General features: G+C 38.3%; 14 protein-coding genes across 14 annotated transcripts; 8 read left to right on the top strand and 6 right to left on the bottom strand. All coding sequences in view use genetic code 12, as the record gives it.

The window, feature by feature from the left end:
• Nucleotides 1-432: 432 nt before the first annotated feature.
• PUS7 (pseudouridine synthase) lies at nt 433-2,613 on the top strand (the record flags this gene model as incomplete). Its single annotated transcript, XM_049325088.1, has 1 exon — nt 433-2,613. One exon carries the CDS (start codon nt 433-435, stop codon nt 2,611-2,613), a length of 2,181 nt encoding a protein of 726 aa, XP_049179188.1.
• Nucleotides 2,614-3,054: 441 nt separating this feature from the next.
• ERG24 (delta(14)-sterol reductase) lies at nt 3,055-4,380 on the top strand (the record flags this gene model as incomplete). The annotated part of the gene is made up of 1 exon (XM_049325087.1): nt 3,055-4,380. The coding sequence occupies one exon, from the start codon at nt 3,055-3,057 to the stop codon at nt 4,378-4,380; it is 1,326 nt and encodes a 441-aa protein (XP_049179187.1).
• An 84-nt stretch (nt 4,381-4,464) lies between these two features.
• Nucleotides 4,465-5,103, bottom strand: ABG1 (Abg1p; the record flags this gene model as incomplete). Its single annotated transcript, XM_049325085.1, has 1 exon — nt 4,465-5,103. The coding sequence occupies one exon, from the start codon at nt 5,101-5,103 to the stop codon at nt 4,465-4,467; it is 639 nt and encodes a 212-aa protein (XP_049179186.1).
• Nucleotides 5,104-6,161: 1,058 nt separating this feature from the next.
• Nucleotides 6,162-7,664, top strand: MED18 (Med18p; the record flags this gene model as incomplete). The annotated part of the gene is made up of 1 exon (XM_049325084.1): nt 6,162-7,664. One exon carries the CDS (start codon nt 6,162-6,164, stop codon nt 7,662-7,664), a length of 1,503 nt encoding a protein of 500 aa, XP_049179185.1.
• A 174-nt stretch (nt 7,665-7,838) lies between these two features.
• Nucleotides 7,839-9,338, bottom strand: KGF56_003721 (uncharacterized protein; the record flags this gene model as incomplete). Its single annotated transcript, XM_049325083.1, has 1 exon — nt 7,839-9,338. The coding sequence occupies one exon, from the start codon at nt 9,336-9,338 to the stop codon at nt 7,839-7,841; it is 1,500 nt and encodes a 499-aa protein (XP_049179184.1).
• A 696-nt stretch (nt 9,339-10,034) lies between these two features.
• SUP35 (translation termination factor GTPase eRF3) lies at nt 10,035-12,218 on the top strand (the record flags this gene model as incomplete). Its single annotated transcript, XM_049325082.1, has 1 exon — nt 10,035-12,218. One exon carries the CDS (start codon nt 10,035-10,037, stop codon nt 12,216-12,218), a length of 2,184 nt encoding a protein of 727 aa, XP_049179183.1.
• Nucleotides 12,219-12,322: 104 nt separating this feature from the next.
• On the bottom strand, nt 12,323-13,648 carry IPK2 (inositol polyphosphate multikinase; the record flags this gene model as incomplete). Its single annotated transcript, XM_049325081.1, has 1 exon — nt 12,323-13,648. The coding sequence occupies one exon, from the start codon at nt 13,646-13,648 to the stop codon at nt 12,323-12,325; it is 1,326 nt and encodes a 441-aa protein (XP_049179182.1).
• A 1,526-nt stretch (nt 13,649-15,174) lies between these two features.
• On the top strand, nt 15,175-16,080 carry SSO2 (syntaxin; the record flags this gene model as incomplete). Its single annotated transcript, XM_049325080.1, has 1 exon — nt 15,175-16,080. One exon carries the CDS (start codon nt 15,175-15,177, stop codon nt 16,078-16,080), a length of 906 nt encoding a protein of 301 aa, XP_049179181.1.
• Nucleotides 16,081-16,662: 582 nt separating this feature from the next.
• Nucleotides 16,663-18,315, top strand: PES1 (mRNA-binding ribosome synthesis protein; the record flags this gene model as incomplete). Its single annotated transcript, XM_049325079.1, has 1 exon — nt 16,663-18,315. One exon carries the CDS (start codon nt 16,663-16,665, stop codon nt 18,313-18,315), a length of 1,653 nt encoding a protein of 550 aa, XP_049179180.1.
• A 422-nt stretch (nt 18,316-18,737) lies between these two features.
• Nucleotides 18,738-20,651, top strand: KGF56_003716 (uncharacterized protein; the record flags this gene model as incomplete). Its single annotated transcript, XM_049325078.1, has 1 exon — nt 18,738-20,651. One exon carries the CDS (start codon nt 18,738-18,740, stop codon nt 20,649-20,651), a length of 1,914 nt encoding a protein of 637 aa, XP_049179179.1.
• A 249-nt stretch (nt 20,652-20,900) lies between these two features.
• KGF56_003715 (uncharacterized protein) lies at nt 20,901-21,560 on the top strand (the record flags this gene model as incomplete). The annotated part of the gene is made up of 1 exon (XM_049325077.1): nt 20,901-21,560. The coding sequence occupies one exon, from the start codon at nt 20,901-20,903 to the stop codon at nt 21,558-21,560; it is 660 nt and encodes a 219-aa protein (XP_049179178.1).
• A 66-nt stretch (nt 21,561-21,626) lies between these two features.
• On the bottom strand, nt 21,627-22,490 carry KGF56_003714 (iron-sulfur cluster assembly protein; the record flags this gene model as incomplete). The annotated part of the gene is made up of 1 exon (XM_049325076.1): nt 21,627-22,490. One exon carries the CDS (start codon nt 22,488-22,490, stop codon nt 21,627-21,629), a length of 864 nt encoding a protein of 287 aa, XP_049179177.1.
• Nucleotides 22,491-23,238: 748 nt separating this feature from the next.
• KGF56_003713 (uncharacterized protein) lies at nt 23,239-23,817 on the bottom strand (the record flags this gene model as incomplete). Its single annotated transcript, XM_049325074.1, has 1 exon — nt 23,239-23,817. The coding sequence occupies one exon, from the start codon at nt 23,815-23,817 to the stop codon at nt 23,239-23,241; it is 579 nt and encodes a 192-aa protein (XP_049179176.1).
• Nucleotides 23,818-24,432: 615 nt separating this feature from the next.
• PMI1 (mannose-6-phosphate isomerase) lies at nt 24,433-25,749 on the bottom strand (the record flags this gene model as incomplete). The annotated part of the gene is made up of 1 exon (XM_049325073.1): nt 24,433-25,749. One exon carries the CDS (start codon nt 25,747-25,749, stop codon nt 24,433-24,435), a length of 1,317 nt encoding a protein of 438 aa, XP_049179175.1.
• Between the last annotated feature and the right edge of the window lie 398 nt (nt 25,750-26,147).

Here is a 26,147-nt window from a genome sequence, read left to right as displayed (position 1 = left end):
AAAGAAAAAAAAGACTAGAATGATTTTCCTCAAGATTGCATAGCAATACTTATAGCCAAACTTTGATTAGCCTGATGATGGTACCTAGACTTGGGTATATGCTGTTTGGTATCGATTATTTTGAAATTTTTAAGATCAAGGAAAACTTGTTCTTTTTTGAAATGTAAAATCGTTATAGTTTTTTCTTGCTCTTTTTTTTTTGCAGCCTAATGTGATTCATATGCAGGACAAAATTGCAACCATTTCAAAGCTCATCTTGAAGTGAAAAAAAAAAATATATATGTATATATAGCGAATAAAGGAATAGAAGAAAAGTTGAAAAACGTTTCAGGTACTTTACCCCGGTGAAAACAACAGAGTAGAGTAGAGTAGGTTTTTGAAAGTGGTGGATGTATGCTTAGACGGTTTCCGTATTTTAGGATTTACAACATTATGTCAGAACAGCTCAAGAGAATTGTTTCGTCAGAAGAAATTGTTTCATCAGTCAAGAAACAAAAGAAAATCAGTACTAGTGGAGTAGCATCGGCTATTACTGAAGCAGATGTTGGTATTACCAGATTTGTCAACAGCCAAACAATTGGCTTTCAAGCAGCTATAAAGACATTATATTCAGACTTCCAAGTTAATGAGATCCAACCAAATGGAACGGTGGTACATTTGGTAGATGAGGGTTTAGAAACTGGGAAATCCAACCGGGAAAAAAGGTTAGAAAAAAGAGCTAAAGAACGCGAGGAACTCAAGGGGAAGTCACAAGAGGAAATAGCAAAGATTATGGAAGAGAGAGAAGCTTTGAAGGAAAATGAACCAAAGTATACCTTGTCTGAAGAAGATAAGACCGAGCTTCTTTCCTATATCACTAATGAAGAGCTACAGAATATTGAAGACTTGTTTTCCACAGGGAACAATACCGAGACAAAAACGCAATTCCACGATAAAGAACAAAGAACAAAGTTGCACCAATTATTTCGTAAAGCGTTTCAAGGTAAATTGGAGACAGTTACCTCGAGTGAAAATACATTTAGAATAGCAATTGCAAAAAGGAAAGGAGGGTTCAGCCGAGGAGACGCAAGAAACAGTAATGGCCAGGAGAGTATGCATCATATTGACGAAAATGGTGTTGTTAATTATGGCTTGGGTCCATTCAAGCCATATCTACATTTCACTGTTTTTAAAAAGAATCGCGACACAATGGATGTAGCAAATACTATTGCCAAGATGATACGTGTACCAAACAAATCCATTACATTTGCAGGTACAAAAGATCGTCGTGGCGTCACTTGTCAAAGATTTAGTATACATCGTGGCAAAGTACTAAGAGTAAATGCATTGAACAAGATGCCAAACTCAAACTTCAAACTAGGCTCGTTTACTTATGAGGATGAGCCTTTGAAATTGGGCGACTTGTTGGGAAATGAATTTCTTATTACTTTGAGAGATGTGAAACCTGTTTCATCGATTTCGACTTTGATTTCGGCTAATGATGATGTCAATATCAAGGACATTATCGAGCAATCATTTACAAGCTTAAAACAAAAGGGGTTTATAAATTATTTCGGTATGCAACGGTTTGGGTCCTTTTCTGTACAAACTCACGAACTTGGTGCAGCCTTGCTACAAGAAGACTGGCAAAAATGTGTTGATTTGCTATTATCTGAGCAAGAAATAACTGCTCCTGGAACTCTCGATGCAAGAAAAGTATGGGCAGACACTAAAGATGCAAGAAAAGCCATGAAGGTTCTCCCTAGACATTACGTTGCTGAGTATAGTATATTGAAAACTTTGGCTAACGAAAAGCAAAACCAAGATGGTTCATTTAATCGCCATTCTTATTTTCAGAGTATTTTAGCTATTCCGAAAAACTTACGAATGATGTACGTACATGCTTATCAATCGTACGTTTGGAACTTGGTAACGTCAAAAAGGATAGAAATGTTTGGACTACAAGTACAAGAAGGTGACTTGGTATTAGAGGAGGAGACTACTAGTTTGAACAAAAGTTGCGATCCTGTAAAAGATGAAGACGATTTTGAAGAGGATGTTGCCGAATCGAGAGAGGTGCCGGTAAGAGCAATAACTAAAGAGGATATTGAAAGTAACCGATACACTATTTTCGACGTTGTTTTACCTACACCAGGATACATGGTTCAGTATCCAACAAATGAAAAATTGGTACAGGTATATATAGACACGATGTCAAGGGATAATATAGATCCGTTCAACTTGACAAGGAAAAACAAGGAGTTTTCGTTAACTGGGACATATAGGAAAATAGTAACCAAGCCAATAGATTTATCCTATGACTTGATTAGTTATAGTGATGATTCTGCATTGTTGGTACGTACAGACGAGGAGATTTACGAAATGAAGAAAGAGGAATTAAAAGAGGGCAAGTCGGTGGAGGAAATTGGTAGACTCATACCACAATTAAAAGATGCTACTGCTGATGGTGATGCTGGTGATGCTGCTGGTGATGCTGCTACGGCTACTACGGCTACTGCTACTCCTGAGAAATTGGCTGTGGTGTTGAAAATGCAATTAGGTGTCAGCTCTTATGCTACAATGGCATTAAGAGAGTTTATGAAAATTGACACAACTAGAAATGAAGCTTTATAGAGCAACTATCGTATAAACTGTTTTTTTCTTTTTCATTTCCCTCCCCTCTAGTCAGTGGTGCTCCACTATCGAGGAGAGCGAGATAGTCACGGTGACAGCTAGTATCGCAATCAAACCCGTGTGTTTGCTGCCCCACTATCTCACTCCGCTCGATAGTGTTGATGTCACTATAGTTGCTGTTTCAAGGTCATTTTGCCCTCTCAATTCTTCTCTATTTGGTAAATGGGTGCGAAAAATACACAAGGCCATTTTCTTTAAGCACATCGGATAAAAGTTGCTTTTCGTTTAAGTTTCTTTTTTTTCAATCGTATAACAGTGAAAAATTTAGTATATATAGAGGTACCATTAGTATATACCATTCATATTTGCTAGCGTAGAGAGGTTGAGAGAGTGTGAAAGAGTGAGTGAGTCTGTATATATTCTGTCAAAGATTCTTTAGTAATGTCTAAATTGAATCCTCGTACCAAACATAAAGAATTCAACGGTATAGTTGGTTCTTCAGCAATAACCATCTTTTTACCATTAATTCTTGAAATCTTTCAATTGGTATGCAATCCTTCCTACTCAACCAAGGGTCTTAGTATTGATATTCATGCCATATTGAACCAGCTACCTTCAAATTTCGAGCAATGGTACGATCTCGCATTTGACCAAACTGTCTGGAAAGTATACCTTATTTGGTTTTTTGGCTTGGCTATCTTGGGCCAGATCTTACCCGGTAAACAACTTGAAGGTACGGAGTTGAGAGACGGAACAAAGTTGAAATATACAATAAATGGAATCTCAATGAGTATAGCTTTGGTTGTCCTTTTACTTGCACGCGCTTTCCAAGTAAAAGATTTCCAATTACCTGAATTGCAATTCATTTACGATCATCAACTACAGCTCACAATCACATGTATTATATTTTCATTTGTTTTGGCAATATTTGTTTATGTATACTCGTTTGTACCGCTTGCTAACCCCAATGGATTGGGAACTAAAGAGAAAATTCTCAGTGTTAATGGAAATACCGGTAACGTATTTTATGACTGGTTTATTGGTCGTGAATTGAATCCTCGTATTGGAACTTGGGATATTAAATTATTTTGTGAGTTGAGACCGGGAATGTTGTTGTGGTTCTTAATCAACTTGAGCTGTGTACATCAACAATATCATTTGAAAGGGTATGTTACTGACTCTATGATTTTGGTTAACCTTCTTCAAGCGCTTTATTTATTTGACGGTGTATTGAATGAGGCTGGTTGTTTGAGCATGATTGATACAACCACTGACGGGTTTGGGTTCATGTTGGCTTTTGGAGATTTGGCTTGGGTGCCCTGGAGCTATAGTTTACAGTCAAGATATTTGGCTATTCCAGGTAACGAGATCACTCTTGGCTGGTTTTATTTTACGGCAATCCTATTACTACAATTTGTTGGCTTCTACATTTTCCGTTCGGCAAATCAACAAAAGTCGGATTTCAAGAATGGGAAATTAAATCACTTAAAGTCGATCAAGACTCAAACAGGTTCCAATCTTTTGGTTGATGGTTGGTGGGGAATCTCTCAACATATTAATTACTTGGGTGATTGGTTAATTGGCTGGTCCTGGTGTTTACCTACCGGTTTCCAGACCCCATTGACTTATTTTTACGTGGTTTATTTTGCAAGTTTATTAATCCATCGTCAAATTAGAGACGATTTAAAGTGTCAATCCAAATATGGTAAAGATTGGGAAAAGTATAAGCAATTGGTGCCCTATAAGATAATTCCTTATATTTACTAAAACTTGAATAAAAAAAAAAAAAGAGGTATAAACGTTCTACAATATCATTACAAAGCTAATGCTCCGTTTTCTTTTTCTTTCTCCTTATTCATTCTTTTTGTCAAAGTCAACTTGTTTCTCAAACGAGGCGTAGGTAAGCTCTAAAGAAGATAACCAATCAATAGCAGCATACAAGATTAGTAACAAGAAACCGGAAATTATCAATCCCGACCAAATACCAGGTGTAAAAAACTGATAGTTTGTGAAGAGATTATTTGGCTGAGTTGTAGTTGAATTGATTTTATTGAAATCCTCTAAAATTGTGATTGGTTGGCTATTCAGTTTATCTTCTTCCAAGGCCAATTTCTCAGCCAAAGCAAAATCATTTTCTATTTCTTGTTGAAGTTGCGCTTCATTCTTTGCCTCGACATTATCCGAAGCGACACTATCCGAAGCGAGATGGTGGAGCACACTGACTGATTGCGTATTCTCTGCCTCTTTATTCTCTGCCTCCTTGTCTCTTTTAGAAACAATCACGGTGTCATAGTTATTGTACAAATTGCCCAATTTCGACTCAATCTTTTCCATAATGGAATAGGTTTCAAATGTAGGAACAACTTGGATGACAAAGTCATCAGCAGCAGTGTCGGCATTGTTGACAAGTATATCAATCTGATCGGCAGACAAGATTTCAGGCTCGTGCTCAAAGCTAAATGTGTCACCAAACTGTTCAAGCTCTTGCATGTTGCTATACAAGACATTAGGGAAAACCACTATAGTGTCATTATATTTGTTCAATACTGGTGATTCGCGCAGTTGCCACAATTCCCACTGCTTTTTGGGTACTCTATATAGCCTTGCCTTCTTTTCGCCTAGAGGTTGAAAACTGTTTACGAGCTGCAGATGTACATAATTTGCCTTTTCGATATATTTTGGAAAATATCCGTTTCTAAGGAAACCCCGGCTTTTAACTAGGACAGCCCCTGTATTGGAAAAAGCAACAACAAGGGAAATAACCAGCACAAACAGTATACAAACCTCAACTAAAAGCATCCTCTAATAACCTCCTTTACCCAATGAATACCCGACTAACAATAAACCTTTTCAAGTTGAAATGAAAATTGAAATTGGTGATTGATATTTTCGATGCAAATCTTGTATACAGTACCCGCTACATTTTTATTTCCACGACAAGAAAAGGAGCCATCTCAATCAACTTGAACAACTTGAACAACTTAAACAACTTGGACAAGTCGGTCTATATAGTCTACTCAAATTGTGCAATAATGGCGGACGTTCCAAAGTATGTGTAACAATTGGTTACAATTGATACAATTGTACCTTTGAGAAGATGTATACATAGTTACTAACCCATTACCTTACCTGGTCTCTCTCTCTCTCGTTTTTTTTATTTGGAGAGAGGGTAATCCCTTACTTGATATAGATCAGTAATACAAAAGCTAATGATATTCACTGGGCTAATGATTCTGTTCCCGCTCCTAACATTCTTTACAACTCAATTTTTTACTACAAATAGTATAATAAGCGGCGGTTTAAGTGCCTTGGTAGCTAACTTGGTACTAATTGGTTATATAGTAGTTGCTTTTACTGAAGATACCTCATCGCTCACTCCATCATCTGAATTACTGGCAAAAAAAGATTTGTAAATGGGTTCCTCCCCTTTGATATAATAAACATACCTTTGATATTCCGAGCAGATTTTTTTCAATCCTCTTATAATCTCTTTAACTCAAGCCCCTTCTTGTCATATCTCTTTTTCTTTTTTTTCTCTTGGTGGAAGGATGGTTCATCAACTATCGTTGGTGGCTTCGATACCTCATTCAAGTTACTTACAAACAATAGCTACTCTACAAGCCATCACGGGACAAGTTCAACCACAACAAATCTCGACATATACGCTAATTGCTAAACCAAACCATGTATTCAAACCGAAATTTGAACCCGGTAAGATAAACCAAATTGAGCAGTATTTTATGAAATGCACAACGACTTGGCTGCTGTTTTTGGAACTAGACTTGTCCAAGCCGGTATTGAATAACAAGATCAATGGAACACAGGATATTATAGCGAGAAAGTTGTTTATCGAGGAGGAGAAAACTAGTAGAGACAATGACTGCAACGTTGGCAATAGCAAAGACACTATCGAGCGAAGCGAGATAGTGGACCAGCACTGTCTAAACAGACACGGGCTTAATAGCAAAGACACTATCGAGCAAAGCGAGATACTGGAGCAGCACTGTCTACACTGTCTAAACAGACACGGGCTTAATAGCAAAGACACTATTGAGCGAAGCGAGATACTGGATCAGCACTGTCTACACTGTCTACACAGACACGGGCTTAACAGCAACGTTGGCAATAGCAAAGAAAAGCTTGCAAGTGAGGGACAGTTTGGTAATGAAAAAGTATGGACTTTTCAAATTTGTGATATACCTATTGCAGGAAAGAATCAAAGTTGTCTGCAGCAGACTATATATGAAAGTACCTTGATACACACGCACATTGCCGTCGATAGCCAAGTAGAGAATGAAATAAAAGTAAAGCTAGAAAAGAAACAGAGTGAAGCTGAAGCTGAAGGTGAAGCTGAGCAGAACTTTTCCAAAAAGAGCCAAGAAGAAGAAACAGATGCAATGCAGATTGACTCCATGGAGGGTGGGAAAGGCGGCGGCAATGCTCAACCCGCAATCAAGTCTGAAGATGAGCCCAAAACTGAACTAAAAATTGAACCCAGCACGGCCCCAAAAACCGATCCTAGCATGGTCCCAAAAACTGAACCCAGCACGGCCCCAAAAACTGAACCCAGCACGGCCCCAAAAACTGAACCCAGCACGGCCCCAAAAACTGAACCCAGCACGGCCCCAAAAACTGAACCCAGCACGGCCCCAAAAACTGAACCCAGCACGGCCCCAAAAACTGTCACCAAGCGTAGAAATGACTCCTTTTTGATATTCTTGAACGATTTAGGATACTCGGTGATAAATCAATACTGGGTAAAGGGAGTACGGTTCTTTTATGGTGACATCATAATTGAACTATTTAAAGTGTTCATTCGTGATGACTCTCAGTCAGAAGATGATGATCGAGGAATCAAGTTGAAACTTCTTGATGACTCAAATACTTTCCAAATTAAATGTTATATAAACATTGCCAAATCAACAGAGATTGAGTTGATAAACCAGGGTGTTAAGCATTTAGGACATTTACAGGATCTCATTAAGGGATTATTTTTGTTGGAGATTTCAGATAGAAGTTTTTTGGATTCAAGAGTAACAAATGTAAAGTAATTTCGCTGCGTCTCCTGAAACACTATCGAGCAGAGCGAGATAGTGTTGTAACAAGCTATAAAGTGCTCACTATTGAGAAACTTTCTTTTTCCCTTGGGTTTTGAAGTTATCACTAGTAAATACTCACCCACTCATAATTATACATTATCGATAATGAGTTCAACTCTTTTTTTTTTATACAACATTTGTATCACCAAACGGATTGCCTTCTAAAGACTCCGTAGTATCAGCCTTTTCAAGGCGTGGTCTTGGTTTTCTTTCATTAAACCCACTTTGTAGTTTGTTGGCCACTCGTGATAATGATGGATGTGATACCCTTTCATTTCCGTCCATGGTCACAGACTGTAGCCTTGCAGCAATCAGATCATTTTCCTCTCTTTCTTTCTTCTTCTCTCTCCTCTCCTCCTCCTCCTCTTCCTCTTCCTCTTCCTCTTCAGTGTCATCGCTAGTATAATAGCTTTCATCTGACTCACTTTCTTCTTCTTCCTCATCTTCATCATACTGTGAAGCAGAAACACGACCAGACTTGGCATCGACCTTCTTAAACGAATCAACTAGTTGTTCATTAGCATATATTAACCTAGCGAGAAATTTCTCTTCTTGTTCAACCATTTCGCTTGATTTCTCACTGGGATCACCAGCACCAACAAATTGTAGGTATTTCAATACACTGCGTCTTAATTTCTTACATTTTTCAAATATTTGTAAAATCTCGTCGTCAACTTCCGGTGAATAAATGAGTTTGTTATTGAGTTCAATACAACTAATATTGCATTCGTTTAACAATAAATCTATTTTTGGTGCTTCCAGTCTGTAGTTGATTTGGGGTATGCCGTACTGTTCATCTGCATAAATGATGCCGTTTTTTGATCTCTTTTTCTTCTTTTTCTTTTTTTGAGCATTTGTCGTCTTCGTCTTGTCATTCTTGTCTCTCTTTTTTAATGAATATGGAGATTTGGTGCTTGGACGTGGAGGCGGTGGTGCTTTGGGAGATCTCATATAGCGTGAATTGGAAGGTGGAATAGATGATTGAGACAGTTTTGATGAGCCTCGTTCAGAAATCTCAAAATCATCGGCATATGGGTCTGCACCATTATCGTTGTTATCATTATCATCATCATCGTCATAGTCATTATCGTCATCGTAGTCATAGTCTTGCTCAAAAACATCGTTTCTGTTGCGTCGTGACTTTTCAAGTTTCCTTATTGTCAGCTTTGGCAAGCACCTGTATAATTGTTGCGCAGAACTGTACCCTTCTAATCCTTCAAATTCGGTTTTCCAGCCAATTGCCAAGCCAAGTACACGATTGCGAACTTTACGGTCATAATTACCTCCGTTGGCCAATTTTCCGTGCCCAGTGAGGATTCCCTTCAACACTTCAAGAAGCTTATCGTCGCGCGCAATAGTGGGACCAACTTTCCTTCCCGAATTCAAGAGCAAAAGCTCCAATAACTTCAATGCGCGGAGCTGTTCACTCACCGAATTGCCATACTTGATTTTTTTCCTTATAGCTCTTGCAGCTTCCGTAGCTCCTGAATTTGGTTGAATTTTGATCAATTCAAGCAAATCCGCTAAATATAATTCCATACTATCATCAATATCATCTCTATTCTTCGAGAGCTGGTTAATTTTGATAGTGATGGAAGTTACAGTCTTGTCTCCAAAGATCGCCATACCTAGTAACAACAGTAAAAGCCTACTAAACCAAACTACCCTGGTCAAATTTGTTTGGTACCTACCTATATCTATATATAGAGAGAGATTAGAGAAAATAAATTGCTGAAAAATGTCCTAAAGGGGTAATCTCGTAAACATCATCACCAATAATTTTCAGCCGCTTTAAAACTACGAAACGAGTATATCACTCTTTCCCAATAGACGTTTGTCATAGAACTCTAGGATCTATAACAGAACTTCCGGAACCCCATCACCATCAGGCCTCTTTTTTTAATACAATAATATGTCTACTCAACTGCTCTTTGATATTTAACTCTTTGATGAACCACCAATCACCATATCTAATAGTGTCAGTGACAGCTATCACCGATCACCATCACCATCAAACCTCTTTCTCCAATACAAAAATATGTCTGCTCAACTGCTCTTCTCTTCGATATCACCAGTCCGAGTCTTCGATGCCCATGCCATGCCATGCCATGCCCATGGGGGGGGAAGGGCCTTTTACTTGTGCGAATCACGTGATTAGATACAGAGGAAAAAAAAAAAATTTTCAATGCTTTGGATGAAGCAAAGAGCAAAGACAAGATGACCTATCTTTACCTTGAGTTTTTATTGGCAAACCATAGCTGGGAATTCATAGCTAGGTGGGAAACAAGAGCTGAGAAGTCGTAAGATTGGTCAATATCTGCAATGTCGGATCAGTACAATCAGGACAAATTGAATCAAGACTTTCAAAACACGTCACTTGGGGATGGAAGAGATGTGCAGTACCTGCAACTGCAACTGCAACTGCAACTGCAAAACAGCTACAATCCAACTCAAGCCCAAGCGTTTGTACCATCTGGTGGGTATCAGCAATATCAAAGCTACCAACCCCAACAGCAATATGGTGCATACAATCAAGGAGGATATCAACAGAGTTACAACAGTAGAGGCGGTTACCAACAATATAATAATAGAGGTGGGCAACAACAGCAGCAACAATACAACAGCAGAGGAGGATATCAGGGTCTGCAACAATACAGCGCTTACAATCCGCAACAGCAATATGGTGGGTACCTGGCATACAATCCACAAGCCGCCACTTTTGGTGGTGCCCCTCCTCCTCCTCCTCAATCCCAGCAACAGACATCTATGTCCTTAGCTGATTTCGAAAAACAGAAACAAGAAAAACAAGCAAGTTTGAACAAACCAGTCAAAAAAACATTAAAATTGGCCCCATCCTCGGGAATCAAGTTGGCTAATGCTACAAAGAAAACAGAAGGCACTGCTCTTGCTTCTGGATCTACACCTGCATCCAAGGAATCATCGCCTGCGCCAATAGCCGAGGTGAAAAAGGATGACGTCGCTGCCCCAGCAACTGCAACTGCAACAGCTGCAAAGGCAGAAGAGAAGAAAGAAGAAGCATCTACAGATGGAGCTTCGGCACCAGTTGAGAGCTCATCTACCGCATCTGCTGCACCTGCCGCTTCCAACACGGATAACGTCCCTGCTCCGAAATCAACAACAAACGCATCAACCGCTGACACTTTAGTTAAAGAACAATTGGATGAAGTTGATGAAGAAGTTGTAAAGGATATGTTTGGAGGTAAAGATCACGTTTCCATTATTTTTATGGGACATGTTGATGCAGGTAAGTCCACTATGGGTGGTAATATCTTGTACTTGACCGGATCTGTTGATAAACGTACAGTTGAAAAGTACGAAAGAGAAGCTAAGGATGCAGGTAGACAAGGTTGGTATTTGTCATGGGTTATGGATACCAACAAAGAAGAAAGAAATGATGGTAAAACTATTGAAGTTGGAAAAGCATATTTTGAAACTGAGAAGAGAAGATATACAATTTTAGATGCGCCAGGGCATAAGATGTATGTTTCTGAAATGATTGGTGGTGCATCACAAGCCGATGTTGGTATCTTAGTCATCAGTGCAAGAAAGGGTGAATATGAAACAGGATTTGAGAAAGGAGGACAAACTAGAGAGCATGCTCTTTTGGCAAAGACTCAAGGTGTCAACAAGATCGTTGTTGTTGTTAATAAGATGGACGATCCAACAGTCCACTGGTCACAAGAAAGGTATAATGAATGTACTTCCAAATTGGGTATGTTTTTGAAAGGTATTGGATACAACAAGGAAGATGTTACTTGCATGCCTGTTTCTGGGTATACTGGTGCAGGTTTGAAAGATCGTGTTTCTCTGGAAGATTGCCCATGGTATAAAGGACCATCTTTATTGGAATTTTTGGACAATATGGATACAATGAACAGAAAAATCAATGGACCTTTCATGTTACCAATATCTGGAAAAATGAAAGATATGGGTACTGTTGTTGAAGGTAAAATCGAATCGGGTCATATTAGAAAAGGCGGGAACTTGATATTGATGCCTAATAAAGTCCCAATTGAAATATTGACTATATACAATGAAACCGAACAAGAATGTGATACTGCATTCAGTGGAGAACAAGTGCGTTTGAAGATCAAGGGTGTTGAAGAAGAAGATTTACAAGCTGGTTACGTTTTGACCTCACCTAAGAATCCAGTTAAAACGGTGACACGTTTCGAAGCACAAATCGCTATTGTTGAATTGAAGTCGATTTTATCAAATGGGTTCACTTGTGTTATGCATATACATACTGCAATTGAAGAAGTTAAGTTTGTTGAGTTGAAACATAAATTGGAAAAAGGTACCAATAGGAAATCCAAAAAACCACCAGCATTTGCCAAAAAGGGTATGAAGATTATTGCCGTTTTGGAAACGAATGAGTCCGTTTGTGCCGAAACTTATAATGATTATCCGCAATTGGGTAGGTTTACTTTGAGGGATCAAGGTACAACTATTGCTATTGGTAAGATTACTAAATTGTTGAAGTAGAAGAAATAAGAATAAAAACTACTAAACAGAAAGTTGAGACTCAAGAGTATGCATTTACAAATACACATAAATATCTACATATATATATCTATATATATGGTAATCTATACCTGAGATGCTTTTAATCTAAGTATTAGTTGGTTGAACACCTCAATCAAGTTTTCGATTCCCTTTAGAATATTTTCATCAGGGGCTTCTTCTTCAACATGTTTTGCGTGAGCAAAATCTATAAAGTGTAATCCGCTCAATCTCTTTAACTTGTGGATGAATGCTTTTTCACCATCTTTCTCTCTTTTTTCTTCTTCTTCTTCTTCTTCTTCTTCTTCTTCTTCTTCTTCTTCTTCTTCTTCTTCGCTCTCATTCTCTGACTCATATATTAAAGGGTTAACCCTATCATATGATTCTGTATCTACCAGCTCCCAAACTTGATTATCTCCCTCATAAGTAAACAATAAGCTTCCTGAAAAAACACGTATTTTGTAGCTCAATAAGCAATTATAGAGCAACTGTAGCCTTTGGTGAAATCTGGAGACTAAAAAAAGTGCTTCAGAAGGATTCAATGTATTTGTGAAATATAATAGCATCGCATCGACTATATTTTCTTTCCCAAGGGAGCGTCCAAAGTACTTGTTAAATTCGAGGTACGTGTGTTTTTCCAGCAGTATTGAACCATTTCTTGGTTTGACATTTTCCTTTTTGCTTGTCAAATTGATAGTATTTTCATTCATGTTTTCAAATAGTTCTTTGTCCGGTTTAGTTTGGCTAGTACCATTGTAGACCTTCATTCCACATATTCGGAACGATAAAAGTCCACTAGTTGTAGAGTTGCAGACTCTTTGCAATCGTTCAACTTTTTCCTTTGAAGTAACGGCGTCATCAGTAAGTTTTGATCCAAGCTTAATGTCTAGAATACTTGGATGTCTATAATTGTGGTAAAGATTTTGCAAAACTATAAACTTTTGTTCAACCTTGACTTTTTGTTGTGAAGTAACCTTTGGAGATGAGTTTGAGAGTGCAGCTGACTGGTTTGACAACTGGTTTGTTAGTGCCCCTTCATTCAAAACTCCATACCAAGTAGGCATCCAATGGGATAACAATGAACCCAACAATACATCTTCACCTTGTTTTTCAGCTTGCTTCTGTGTCTCTAGATCAACTGCTATCGTTTGAGCATAAAAGTCGACTTCCTGCTTCGTTGTCGGCTTTATGAATAGTGAGTCCAGTGTCATACATCCGTCGTGTCCTGCTGCTTGATGTTCAGAGGGTATGAATCCAGACTCGAACCCTTGCAGCAACCCCATGGCACCAATTGGAGCACCTCCTATAGCAGCATCGCCAATCGCAGCACCCCCTATAGCAGCACCCTCTATAGCAGCACCCCCTATAGCAGCACCCTCTATAGCAGCATCGCCAATCGCAGTACCCCTCATAATCCACCGATTTAAGAGGTAAAGATTTCAAACTAAAGCGCGGCCTTTCAAAAGAAATCAATCTAGTAAGCAAAGAGAAATAAAATGAACAAACAAACACAAGACAAGACTTTAATACTACAAGGACCCAAAAACACCAGATTGAAAGGGATTCGAGAGATGATTGCAAATCAACAATGAAGCTCAACTCTCAACAATAAAGCTCAACTCTCAAGTTGAAAAATACTCTCTAGTAATACTCTCAAGTTAAAAAGATACTCTCTCTGGCTTTTGTCTTGAATGTGTTTACTGTATTGCTTGTTTGTTTGTTTTTTGAGAGTTTTCTGGATGTTGATGAAGGCTCGACACTTTCGAGCAGAGTAAGATAATGTTGTAACAAGCTACAAAGTGCTACTCCACTATCAAGCAAAGCGAGATAGTGTTATAACAAGCTACAAAGTGTTGCTAAGCGAGATAGTGAAGCAACATTGAGTAGAAAAGCTGTTCGGTGCTGCTCCACTATTGAGCAGAGCGAGATAGTGGAGCAGTACTGACTAGCTTGTTATAATACTATCAAGTAACACCAAATGGTACCAAATAGTAACTAGCCAGTAGTATCTATATAGTACTTAGTTAATACTACTTAGTTAATACTACTTAGTTTATACTACTTAGTTTATAGTAATTAGTCAGTGTGCTCCGTTATCTCGCTTCGCTCAATAGCTCGATAGTGGGCAGCTAGTCAGTGTCGCATCTCTTGTGCTAAAAAAAGAAAACAATACAAAATGCGACTGTTGACATTACAAAAATCCTAATTTATCCGAATTCGGTATAAAGATTTCGATAGTGTCGCGGGCATAGAGAAGACACAAAGAGGCGCTCAGCAATGAGAGGTAGCCTTTGACCTCAGTAGCTTCGGACCCCTAATTGTAGTGTGGTTCTCCTCTCTCTAGTGCTCTCTCTCTAGTGCTCTCTCTAGCGCTCTCTCTCTAGTGCTCTCTCTCTAGTGTTCTCTCTCTACTATCTTGTTCCTCGATAGTAGAGACGGCAGAGTGAATTTATTGTTACAACTTTATTTTTATCAGCCGAGTTTTTACAGTGAGTGGAAAAGTAAATAGCAAAAGTAACTATAAGGTGGTGGACTCTAACCACTTTGTGATTACACTGTTTCTCTCTCAGTCTTTTCTTCACTCATCCAAGGCAAAGTCAAACCGGCCATACTGGCCTTGGCCCCATCGATTCGAGGACTCCTCTAATCTCTAACATAACTTGGCAGGGCTGGCAGTATTTTCCAAGGTCGTGTTATTCGGTACATAACCTAAGCGCTCTTTTTTTTTTTTTTTTTTACTTGTCAACGGTTAAACGAAAAAGTGAAATTTTTATGTTTTGTGGATATATAGAGAGATCTTTATAACAGGAGTTGTATTGTTTTATTTAGCTTTACCTTAGTAGGCTTTGACAGAGAGTAAGGAGGCTATATAAGTAGTAGAAAAAGGGCAGAGGAAGAAAAAGAAAAAGGGTAGAAAGTAGACAGAAGTAGCAGCATCATGAGTAATCCGTATAAGGTACAGGATTTCAATAATCAAAACTCGTATGAGATGAATAATGTTGGTGGTGACAGTAGCTACAACTATGACACGAAGCAGTATTCTTCATCGAATGAAGATGATTTTGTTCAGTTTATGAATGAGATACAGGATATTAATGCCCAGTTGGACAACTACTCCCAGATTATCAATGTAATTGATAATAAACAAAAATCTTTCTTATACAATATAGATTTAAATGACGAGGATACTGAGTATTCTTCTCAGCAGATTGATAGTCTAGTTGGTGAAGCACAGTCCTTACAGTTGGACTTGAAAACTCGTATCAAGAATGTGCAAGTACAAGCTATCCACTCAAAAGATCAGACCAAAGTTGATCAAGCAGAAACTTGTAGGAAGAGATTTCTTGATTTGATTCAGGACTATAGGTTAGTTGAAGCTAAGAACAAAGAACAATCAAAAGAACAAGCAGCTAGACAGTACCAAATCATTAAGCCCGATGCTACTCAGGAAGAGATCAATGCAGTTGTTGAAGATGGCGGAACTCAATATTTCCAGCAAGCTTTGTTGCAAAGCAATAGAAGAGGCGAGGCTCGTTCTGTATTAGACGAAGTTCAAGTGAGACACCGTGAATTATTGAAGATGGAAAAAACAATGGCTGAATTAACCCAATTGTTCCATGATATGGAAGAATTGGTTATTGAGCAAGATCAACCAATTCAGCATATTGAAGAGCAAGTTGGTACTGCACAACACGATATCGAGCAAGGTGTTGGCCATACTGATAAGGCTGTGTCCAGTGCCAGATCTGCAAGGAAAAAGAAAATATGGTGTGCTGTTATTTGCATTATATGTATTATAATTGTTGTTGTTATTATTGCCGCATATTTTGGATCGAAGAAGTAGAAGTAGTGAGAGAGGAGAGAGGAGAGAGCGTTGGGTGTTGTCGTTACTGCTGTGCTATTGATGTACTTGGTGGTAGTTTAGAAGTTGTTTGTTTACTTTTGGTGTTGAAGTTACATTTGTATACTAATCAGGAACAGTTTTTACAAAATTTTTAATATTGATAATATAATCATTGTGAAGTGTTTTTCTAGAGGAGAAAACAAGCATTCGATATCCTATCAACACTATCGAGCAGAGCGAGATAGTGTTGTAACTAGTCATCGCTTCGCTCCCAACACTATCGAGCAGAGCGAGATAGTGTTGGGAGTGGAGCAACACTTAGTAGCTTGTTACAACACTATCTCGCTCTGCTCGATAGTGTTGTAATTAGTCATCATCTCGCTCTGTTCGATAGTGTTGTAACAAGCTACTAAGTGTTGATAGTGTCGATAGTGTCTGTAAATGCTAGTCCTCATCGGTTGTTTGGTAGCGTTAATTTTTCGCGATGAGATGGAATTTTTTTTTTCTTTTTCAATTATGATCCATCTTTACTTGACTTATCCACCGTAAGAAGTTGGTACATTTTTTTGTCAACTAGACATAATGGGTAGGATTAAGAAGAAAGGTACATCGGGAAATGCTAAGAATTTCATTACTAGAACTCAAGCCATCAAAAAGCTTCAGATTTCTTTAGCCGATTTCCGTCGTCTTTGTATTTTCAAAGGTATTTATCCAAGAGAACCACGTAATAAAAAGAAAGCTAACAAAGGATCAACTGCACCTGTTACGTTCTATTATACAAAGGACATTCAGTATCTTTTACATGAGCCCGTTTTGGATAAGTTCAGACAGCACAAGACGTTTGCAAAGAAATTGCAACGTGCCTTGGGTAAAGGGGAGATCTCAGCTGCATCTAAATTGGATTCAAATAGACCAAAATATACATTAAACCATATAATCAAAGAGAGGTACCCCACGTTTCTTGACGCATTACGAGATTTGGATGATCCTTTGAATATGTTGTTCTTGTTTAGTAATATGCCTGCTACTGATAAGGTCTCAACAAAGATCATTGGAGAAGCTGAGAAATTGTGTAACTATTGGTTAGCCTATATTTCAAAAGAGAGGTTATTGAAAAAGATGTTTGTTAGTATAAAGGGTGTGTATTACCAAGCAGTGGTAAAGGGGCAAGAAATCAGATGGTTGGTACCTTATAAGTTTCCTACAAATATTCCTACTGATGTTGATTTTAGAATCATGTTAACGTTTTTGGAGTTTTATTCAACATTGGTAAATTTTGTTTTATTCAAGTTATTTAATGAGTCAGGGTTAATTTATCCACCACATATTGACATCAATAAGTTGAAAGGAGCTGGTGGATTGAGCAGTTATGTTATACAGTCAAAGGAAGGAAAGATTGCACCTTTGTTATTGCAGCAAAAGGCAGAAGAGAAGGGCGACGCGAGTGAAGAAGGCAAAAAGCTATCCACCGAAGAAATTCAAAGAGCTATGGAAGCAGATAAAAGTAAAGAAAAGGGGGGAGAAGAAGAGGAAGAAGAAGAAGGAAAGAACTCTCAAGAGGCACAACCAAATGTTGAAGATATTGAATTGGATGAGTTCCAAAACGGGTCAACAAACAACACAGCAGATACATTAATCCAGCCATCGAGATTCTCATCGCCGACATCCCAGCTTTTCTCTAAATTTGTTTTCTTTATTGGAAGGGAAGTTCCTTTAGATATTCTAGAATTTGTCATATTATCATGTGGTGGGAAAGTCATTTCAGAAATAAGTCTCGATGATTTGAAAATGAATGATCCAAAATTGTATGCATCCTTAGATATGGATTTGATAACTCATCATATTTGCGATAGAAACAAAATAGCACTGAAAATTCCAGGAAGAACTTACATACAACCACAATGGGTTTTTGACAGTATCAATAAACAAAGATTGGCTAATGTTGGTGAATACGCGCCGGGAGAAACATTGCCACCGCATTTGTCACCATGGGGAGATGCACATGGATACAATCCACTTGAGACTGAGGATGTTGAAAAGAAACAAGAAGAAAACAAGGAGAATGAGGAGGAGAATGAGAATGAGAAGAAGGAGGAGGAGGAGGAGCCTGCTAACCTTATCATGCTTAGTAAAAAGAAGAGAAAACTTTACGATAAGATTAAACATTCTCGTAATAAAAAGAGCGAGAGAATTGAGGAGTTGACCAGGAAAAGGAAGGAATTAGAAAAGAAGTAATGTAGAAAGGAAAGGATTCTTTTCCTTTTTTCATACTAAAAGAAAGCTTTACTTATGGGTGAAACCACAATAAACTCTTTTATCCCTTGACTAATCAATTTATAAACTTGAAAACCCTTATTTATATCGCTAACAATTCGATGTTGCAAATAGACAGAGCGGGTAGACTAAATGTCTCTAGTTAGCTCTAAATAGTACTGACCTAGACTTGCGGGAAGCTGTTATCTTGTCTCCAACCTCTTGTTATATCCATCCTCCTAATCCTCCTCCTCCTCCTCCTCATCCTCCTAGTGCTACCAAGTGTTCACGAATATCAATGCAAACGGAGAAAACGAAAGGTTAAAGGTTTAAACTATATGGAGAGAGGTTACTTTTACTTGTCATATTTATACCCAGCAAGGTCCTGGTACAAGTGTTTTTGCATGTCGACGTACAAACGACTACCGACGGGTAATAAGTATCTGCCAAAATTTCTTCAACAACCAATTTCTTCGTCTATTATATCTCTACCATCTATCGACCAGTTTCAATTAGACTATATAATAAACAATATATTACCAGATGAGGCAGAGGATCTTATTCATAACCTTTTAGCAGTTTCCAACAATCTCAAAAATGACCTTCGAGCGGAGATCAAGTACAAATTGTCAGTAGAACAGAAGATTCAATTCAAAAATATTGCAATCTGCAAACAGGCAGACGAACTACATCAGAAGATCAAAAAGAGGAAAAAGAAATTGGCAGCACAAGTTTATTTAAACAGTGGTGGAGAAGACATTGGAAGGAAATTATTGGATGCTGGTACAAGAACTAAAAAATTGATCCAAAAACTTCAAGCGATTGAGAAAAATAGGGGTCAGCTGGTTAAAAGACTGAAGTACCACCTTTCCAACTTAAAACTCGAAAATGAGACAGCACCAGAGGAGATTGTTGATAACAGCAATAGTGACACCGAGAGAGCTCGTAAAGTGTCTTCTATTGAAGAACCACTTGTTCCAGTTGCTGTAAAGGAAAACGAGCATGCACTTGTTGAGGTGCCCCAACGAGAAGCTAACCATGCACTTGTTGAGGTGCCCCAACGAGAAGCGAACCATGCACTTGTTGAGGTGCCCGAACGAGAAGTTAACCATGCACTTGTTGAGGTGCCCCAACGAGAAGCTAACCATGCACTTGTTGAAGGTAAAGATAGTAGCCATGTGATTCCTCATGAATCAACACCTCCAGAGGATGGAAAAGAGGCAAAAGAAGAAGAAGAAAATTTCGAGTCCAATTTTGAAACATTCATGTCAACCACTATTTCCAAATATAGGGACTTAAAAACTAGGAAACACTCCACTGATGATAGCAGCACTCTCAATGGCAGTATAGCCACAAAGTCGACTATCGCTCCCTCTCCCATGAATAATCCACTACATTTGCTTTATTCGCAATTAATAACCAATCCCAAGTATATAAATCCAATATCAAAACCGATTCCAAAACACCTAAATCTCCCATACAAATCGTCGCCCACTATTGAAGCCACGTCTCAAACAACACATTATAAGAAACTACGAATAAATGGGAATCTTCTTGATACTAATTATTTTAAACGTTTGCAACTACGAGAAACTCAACAAGCGGCGGCAGCAGCAGCGGCGGCGGCGGCGGCGACAGCGACAGCAGCGACAACAGCGACAGCAGCGACAGCATCAGTTGATCAAGAGTTTGATGAAATTACTGACCAAACCGGTGAAGATGTTTGGAACTCATCGGGAATGGGTATTGATGAGAATAGTCAAAACGGGACTCTTACACTGGATGAATCAATCAGCGGAAAGTCAAATAATTTCATAGAAGACTCATTATCTTCTTCTTCAGATGATGATGATGATGATGATGATGATGATGATGACGATAAAACAACCACTAATAAATACTTCAACCTTGTGAAACAGAAGGCTAAACGTAAAAGTAAAAAATCAATACAAAAAGAACAATCGCCTACTCCAAAACACAAACCATCACATCATATCTTAAAGCCCAAGAGGTCGATTTTGAAAACAAGCAATGGATTCCTGCAAAGGAAGCAACCAAGTTGCAGTCATCACACGTATATGGTGGAAACAAGCGCTCTATCAGAAGTGAGCAATGCCTATGGATCTATGCGGCAAAGTTCGATCACTGACTTCAATGCACAGGGGACAATTGTAAGTAGGGGGGACGCAAACACAAAAGTTACATCTGATGACAGAGGTAATTGCAAGGATAAAAAATCCGATGCCGACGAAAGTGACACTAATAAAAATAATTACTCAACATCACAATCCGTCTCACTTTTAAAGAACCTCATCTAGCATTTTGGTTTGGTAATGGTGAGATCTCTTGACCATCCTACTCAGAGTGACAACTAGGGGTTTGTCATTATAGTTGCAAATTTTTTTATTTTTCTTTTTGCAACTTCACCATTTTACACGACTATGGTTTAGGTAAAAAAAAAAATTAATGGCATTCCATCTCTGCTCAAGAAATCCACTTTGGTTAAAAGGGGAAGTTAGAAGTTGAGGAAGGAAATAACCCAACACGAATAGATATACTGCACAGCCATGGTATCTGTCAGGAAAAGAAAGATGGCCAGGTCATCTGTGAGGAAAAATACGAGAAGGAGGAAAGATAAGCAGCGTGATATCAACATTTATTCAAATCCAATTATTGCTAAAAACTGGGATAAGTCATTAACATTACAGCAAAACTACAAACGATTGGGATTAAGAGCGAAATTGGGTAGTATGGCAGGTGGTGTTGAAAAAAAAGTTAGGACATTAACAGATTTGAGAAATAATACCAAACTGTCTGGCAGTACTACGGTGACTCCTACTATTGAAGATATTGAAAATACCAATGATCCTGCAAGGATACCTCAGGGAGAGGCTAGAATTGTTAGAGATCCGAATACTAATGAAGTGTTGAGGGTGATATATGGTACCATGAAAGTCGACGAAGACGATGAGAGCAACGAGAATGAGCAGACAGCAGGAAAGAGTTCGATTATCAAACAACTAGAAGAATATGCCCAGCAGAATAGCAAAATCAAAAAGGAGAGACACCAATCGGAGAGGGAAAATGAATGGTTGAAATCATTGTACGAGAAATACGGCGACGATTACGAGCGAATGAAATGGGATAAGAAATTGAATATATATCAACAATCAGCAGGGGACTTGAAAAGAAGAATAACAAAATGGAAAAAGGCTAATGGTGTATAATAATAAAAATGGTGTTGGTTATACGTTTGAACTAAAGTAAATAATGAAAATACAAATATACATTATTTAGATCCGGGACGGTAGATTTTTGTCTAATATTTTTTCTATTATATTATTCATAATTGGTTTCAAGTCCAGTTTCTCATATAAATCAATCAACTTCTTCCCCTTTGTATCCTCCTGTAGCTCTACCATCTCAACAAATTGAGGATCGATTGGAATATTTGCCAAATAAGTCAAATCCAAGCTTTGTGCTAGTTCCTTCCCTCCACCGCTGGAGAAGATATTGGTGCATTCAGAACAATAAGGACATACAAACCCAGACATGTTCTCCACGATTCCCAATATTGTGAAATTCACTTTTTTACAAAAATTAATCTCTTTGCGCACATCAGCTGTGGCCACTTGTTGAGGTGTAGTGACTATGATTGCACCATCTATGGGCTGCGCATACCTCAACTCTTCAGCAATGGCGATATGTTCATCTGACGTTCCTGGAGGTGTGTCTATAAGCAAATAATCAAGCGGCTCGCTCTTAGAATCACTCCATACTATATCCTTGAGAAATTGTTTAATCATGGCGGTTTTCTTAGGACCTCTCCAAACAACAGAATTACCTCGGTCTGCTATCAAAAACCCCAATGACATGAGCTTCAAGCTACCTCCAGATTTAGTATCCGATTTGTGGTATACTTGCACGGGAACCCATCCTCTTGTTGATTGGCGTACCTGTTTCATTTCAACTCCAAACATACGTGGTAATGAAGGTCCTGTTAGATCAATATCTAGGACTCCTACGCGATAACCTTTATTGACTAACGTGATTGCCGCTTGTGTAGTTACTGACGATTTCCCCACACCGCCTTTTCCTGAAAGAATAAGAATAACATGCTTAACTAAATCGAGCGATTTCGGTATCTCCTGAGACATCTGAAACTTTCCTCTCCTTTCCCTTTCCTTTCTTTAACTTATATATCAAGATATATCATCAAAGGTTTTATGAGATGCGATAAAAACACAATTTTTTTTCCTCTCTCTCTCTCTCTTTCTCTTTCAATTGTAACACCACAGCGATATCAAACCCGTGTAACACCCAGCAGTTTTTTTTTTAATAGGATCTATGACATCGCGATATTCAGCCGATAGCGCATACCAGCGAGATAGGACTCAGTTATTTCCATCTAGGATACCGCTGAGAGCAGCCACAGCCTCACCATACGACGCACAATCTTCTAATGACAAGTATAGCGAGTCCCTACTCAGCACTCTAGAGTCTCAAAACGATGAGGAAATGGATGTAATGGGACAGAAAATACACATGTTGAAAAACTTGGGCGAAAGAATGGGGGTCGAAATAAACAAATCAATTAATATGAACCAAGATATAACTGACCGATTTGAAAGAGGTAAAATAACATTGAAAAATACATTTAACAAAATGGTGGTTATGAGTCAAAAAGCTGGGATAAGTTGGAAAATGTGGTTGCTAGTATTTACAATCGTGTTTGTCTTCTTCTGGTATATATGGTTCTTGAGGTGAAGTGGGTCAAGTGGGTGGGGTGTATGGCATTTTTCAAAGCATAATACATAAACTATTTTTTTTCTTTTATATATAAAAATTTTGACATATAAAAAACCTTTAAACAGGGCTTTAACCAATAATCTCATCAACATAAACTCATATTGCAGTTTCTTTAGCCGTTTCGTTCGAGTCGTTGACTGCATTCTTTTCTTCTACCAAACCATTGGATGCATCATCTTGTGGTTGTGGTTGTTTCCTGCCGCCTCTATCGCCGCCTCTATAGCCTCCTCTATCGCCTCCTCCATCGCCGCGTCTACTGCCACCTCTGCCTCTACCTCCTCTTCCTCTTTTCCGGAACCCAGGCAAGTTTGTCCTTTTTGGAACAACTTTGATTTCTCTACCTCTAAACTGTTTACCGTGCAATTCGTCAACAGCCTTTTGTACGCTATCCAACTTCTCAAACTCGACATACGCATAACCTTTTGGTAATCCGGAAAATTTATCAAACAAAATAGTAACTCTCTCAATTATACCAACAATATGGAAAAATTCCTCCAATTGCTCGGGCGTCGATTGGTACTCAACGTTACCGACATATATCGACCTCGAGTCGATTTCCTGTTGCCTAGCTAATCTTTCAGCTTTTTCTTCCTCAGTTTCTGGAACTCTGGTGGTTGATCCCCTTCTTACTGGTTGAGAAGCTTCTTTTTCCTGCGTTACTTGTTCTTGAGACATTTCTTTTTTTCACCAATTGTCTATGATACTACAACTTCCTACTGGTTTGTCTCTAAATCTCTTTATATCTATGAGGTCGTCTAACAAAAACACCTATGTTTTTTCAATTAATAACCCCCTATTATCCTTCCTTCTTCTTCCTTCTTTAGCTTCCCTCTAATACACGAAATCGCCTAAATTTCTCGTTCCCTGAAACAGACTCTCTTACCCAGAAAAGAAAAGAACTACAAAGTCACAGTTTTTGCCCTGATAAATTTAATACTCTCCTGATAATTCGTATCAATATTTTCCTTCTCTATTTTTCTTCTACAGCGAAAAATGTGTGAGTTTGGTCCCGCTACCAAATAATATAGAAAAAGGCCTGGCAATTCGTCTAATGAATGTAATCAATTATAATAGAGTAAACAGTATCAATGATTACCTCTGTTTCGTAAAATGGTATCAATTATAATAGAGTAAACAGTATCAATAATCTAATTCTATTTCACTGCATCGTATTTACTCTAAAGATTTTGTTCAAGAGATTATCCAATATTAAAATTTTTTTATGTCAAAATAAACAATTTCAAAATTGGGGTCTTGTAAGGTACAAAGTTTCCCCTTTTCCCTGTATCATCAGACTTCAACAAATGCTCTATAAGTGGTAAACTCTTCACTTTGATCCTTATCCGCTATCAATTCAATTTCAGTGTTGGGCGCAATAAAGTAGACATTTCCAGTATTGATTCTCTGTTTCTTGGCCTCCTCAACTCCTACTTGTTGAATGTAGCCGGTCCCGCTAGTGGCAATCATAATTGAAGGGCCATCAATGGCTTGGAAAGTTTCTTTACCGCCAATTTTGTTAAACACGGTTTGTAAAACGGAAAATTCTTCAATTGGAGGATCAAACAAGCTGACAGTTTTGGCATCACCTTGGGCTCTAGGAAATGTTTTTGGTTTCATCTTTTGTTCTTCTACAGGCTCGCAAGTATAGGTCAACATCTCAACTAAAGTTTTCACATCTTTGAACTTTGGGGTAAAACCTGCACGCACAACATTATCAGAAGCAGCCATACATTCAATAATGTCACCGCTGATATAAGCATGTGGATCTTTGGCTTGTAAGAACATTGCTTCTCCCTTGTTCAAATGAACGTGATTTAACAAAATACACCCACAGAATAATCCAATATCATTGGGAAATTGTTTGTTCATTCTCTGGATCAATTCTGGTAGCCTAGAGTCTAATTTGGAAAAGATTTCTGGCTCGTCTATACTTGATTGGACTAGGCTTGCTGTTTCCCTTTTCATTGTCTCTTCGTCAGTGTTCATTAATTTACCAAACACTTTACGTAATAGTTGGCGATTCGTAATATCCTCTAAAGATCCCTTTTTGGCATTTGGTTTTACCAGATCAATAAATTGCCTACTTATATCTTCACCAATGATTCTTCTCAATTCCTGTACAGTTTCCAAACTTTTTGCTAATTGGTCGACTGGTTTAAACCCACAGAATGCTTCGAAATCGGTAACAGCAATAGCCATTTCCGGCTTGTGGTTGTCATCGGGATAGTTTTTGGGATCCTGCTTATGTATTTGTGCAGCCAATTTCTTATCTGGATGAGCTTGAATCGATAATACTTTTTCAATACTTAAAACCTTAAATAAGAACGGAATCTCCTTTGATGAACCAAACTTGGCAATTATTGAGTCTCCTAATAATTCCTTTGGATGCTCAGTAATTAAGTCACGTAGGGTTTCGTTAAAATCAATAGCTTTTGATGGGACACTTGGGTGAGTTCCCATCCATAACTCGGCATATGGTTTATCTTCATCAATCTCGATTGAAGAATCTGAATTCTTAACAAATTGGGCTACAGCTGATGATGAACCAAGTTTACCCCAATCGTAGTTCTGATAACCGCACTCAAGTCTGAAAACTTTCTCTAACATATCGAGCAACCAAATGTAGAAACCAAAGTTCCTAATGATGTTTGAATACAAGCCTTTATCAAAAGAAAGAAAAGAACAAGTGAAAAAAAAAAATACTTCAACTTACTTGTAAACGAAAAAAATTATAAAGCCAAGTCATTGAAAAGAGAACGAGGAAGAGGTATTGAAGAAGACGAGAAAGAGGTATTGAAGAAGATGGGAAAGAGGTATTGAAGAAGACGGGAAAGAGGTATTGAAGAAGACGGGAAAGAGGTATTGAAGAAGATGGGAAAGAGGTATTGAAGAAGACGGGAAAGAGGTATTGAAGAAGACGGGAAAGAGGTATTGAAGAAGATGGGAAAGAGGTATTGAGAAAGCTAGATTTGTCCCTATTGCAAAGTAAAGGACAAATACTAATG

The sequence above is a fragment of the Candida oxycetoniae genome (genome assembly GCF_023343755.2).
Source record: "Candida oxycetoniae strain CBS 10844 chromosome Unknown scaffold39, whole genome shotgun sequence".
Taxonomy (NCBI): Eukaryota; Fungi; Ascomycota; class Pichiomycetes; order Serinales; family Debaryomycetaceae; genus Lodderomyces; species Lodderomyces oxycetoniae.
The sequence above is the reverse complement of the archived record's forward strand: the minus strand, read 5'-3'. Positions and strand labels throughout refer to the sequence as shown.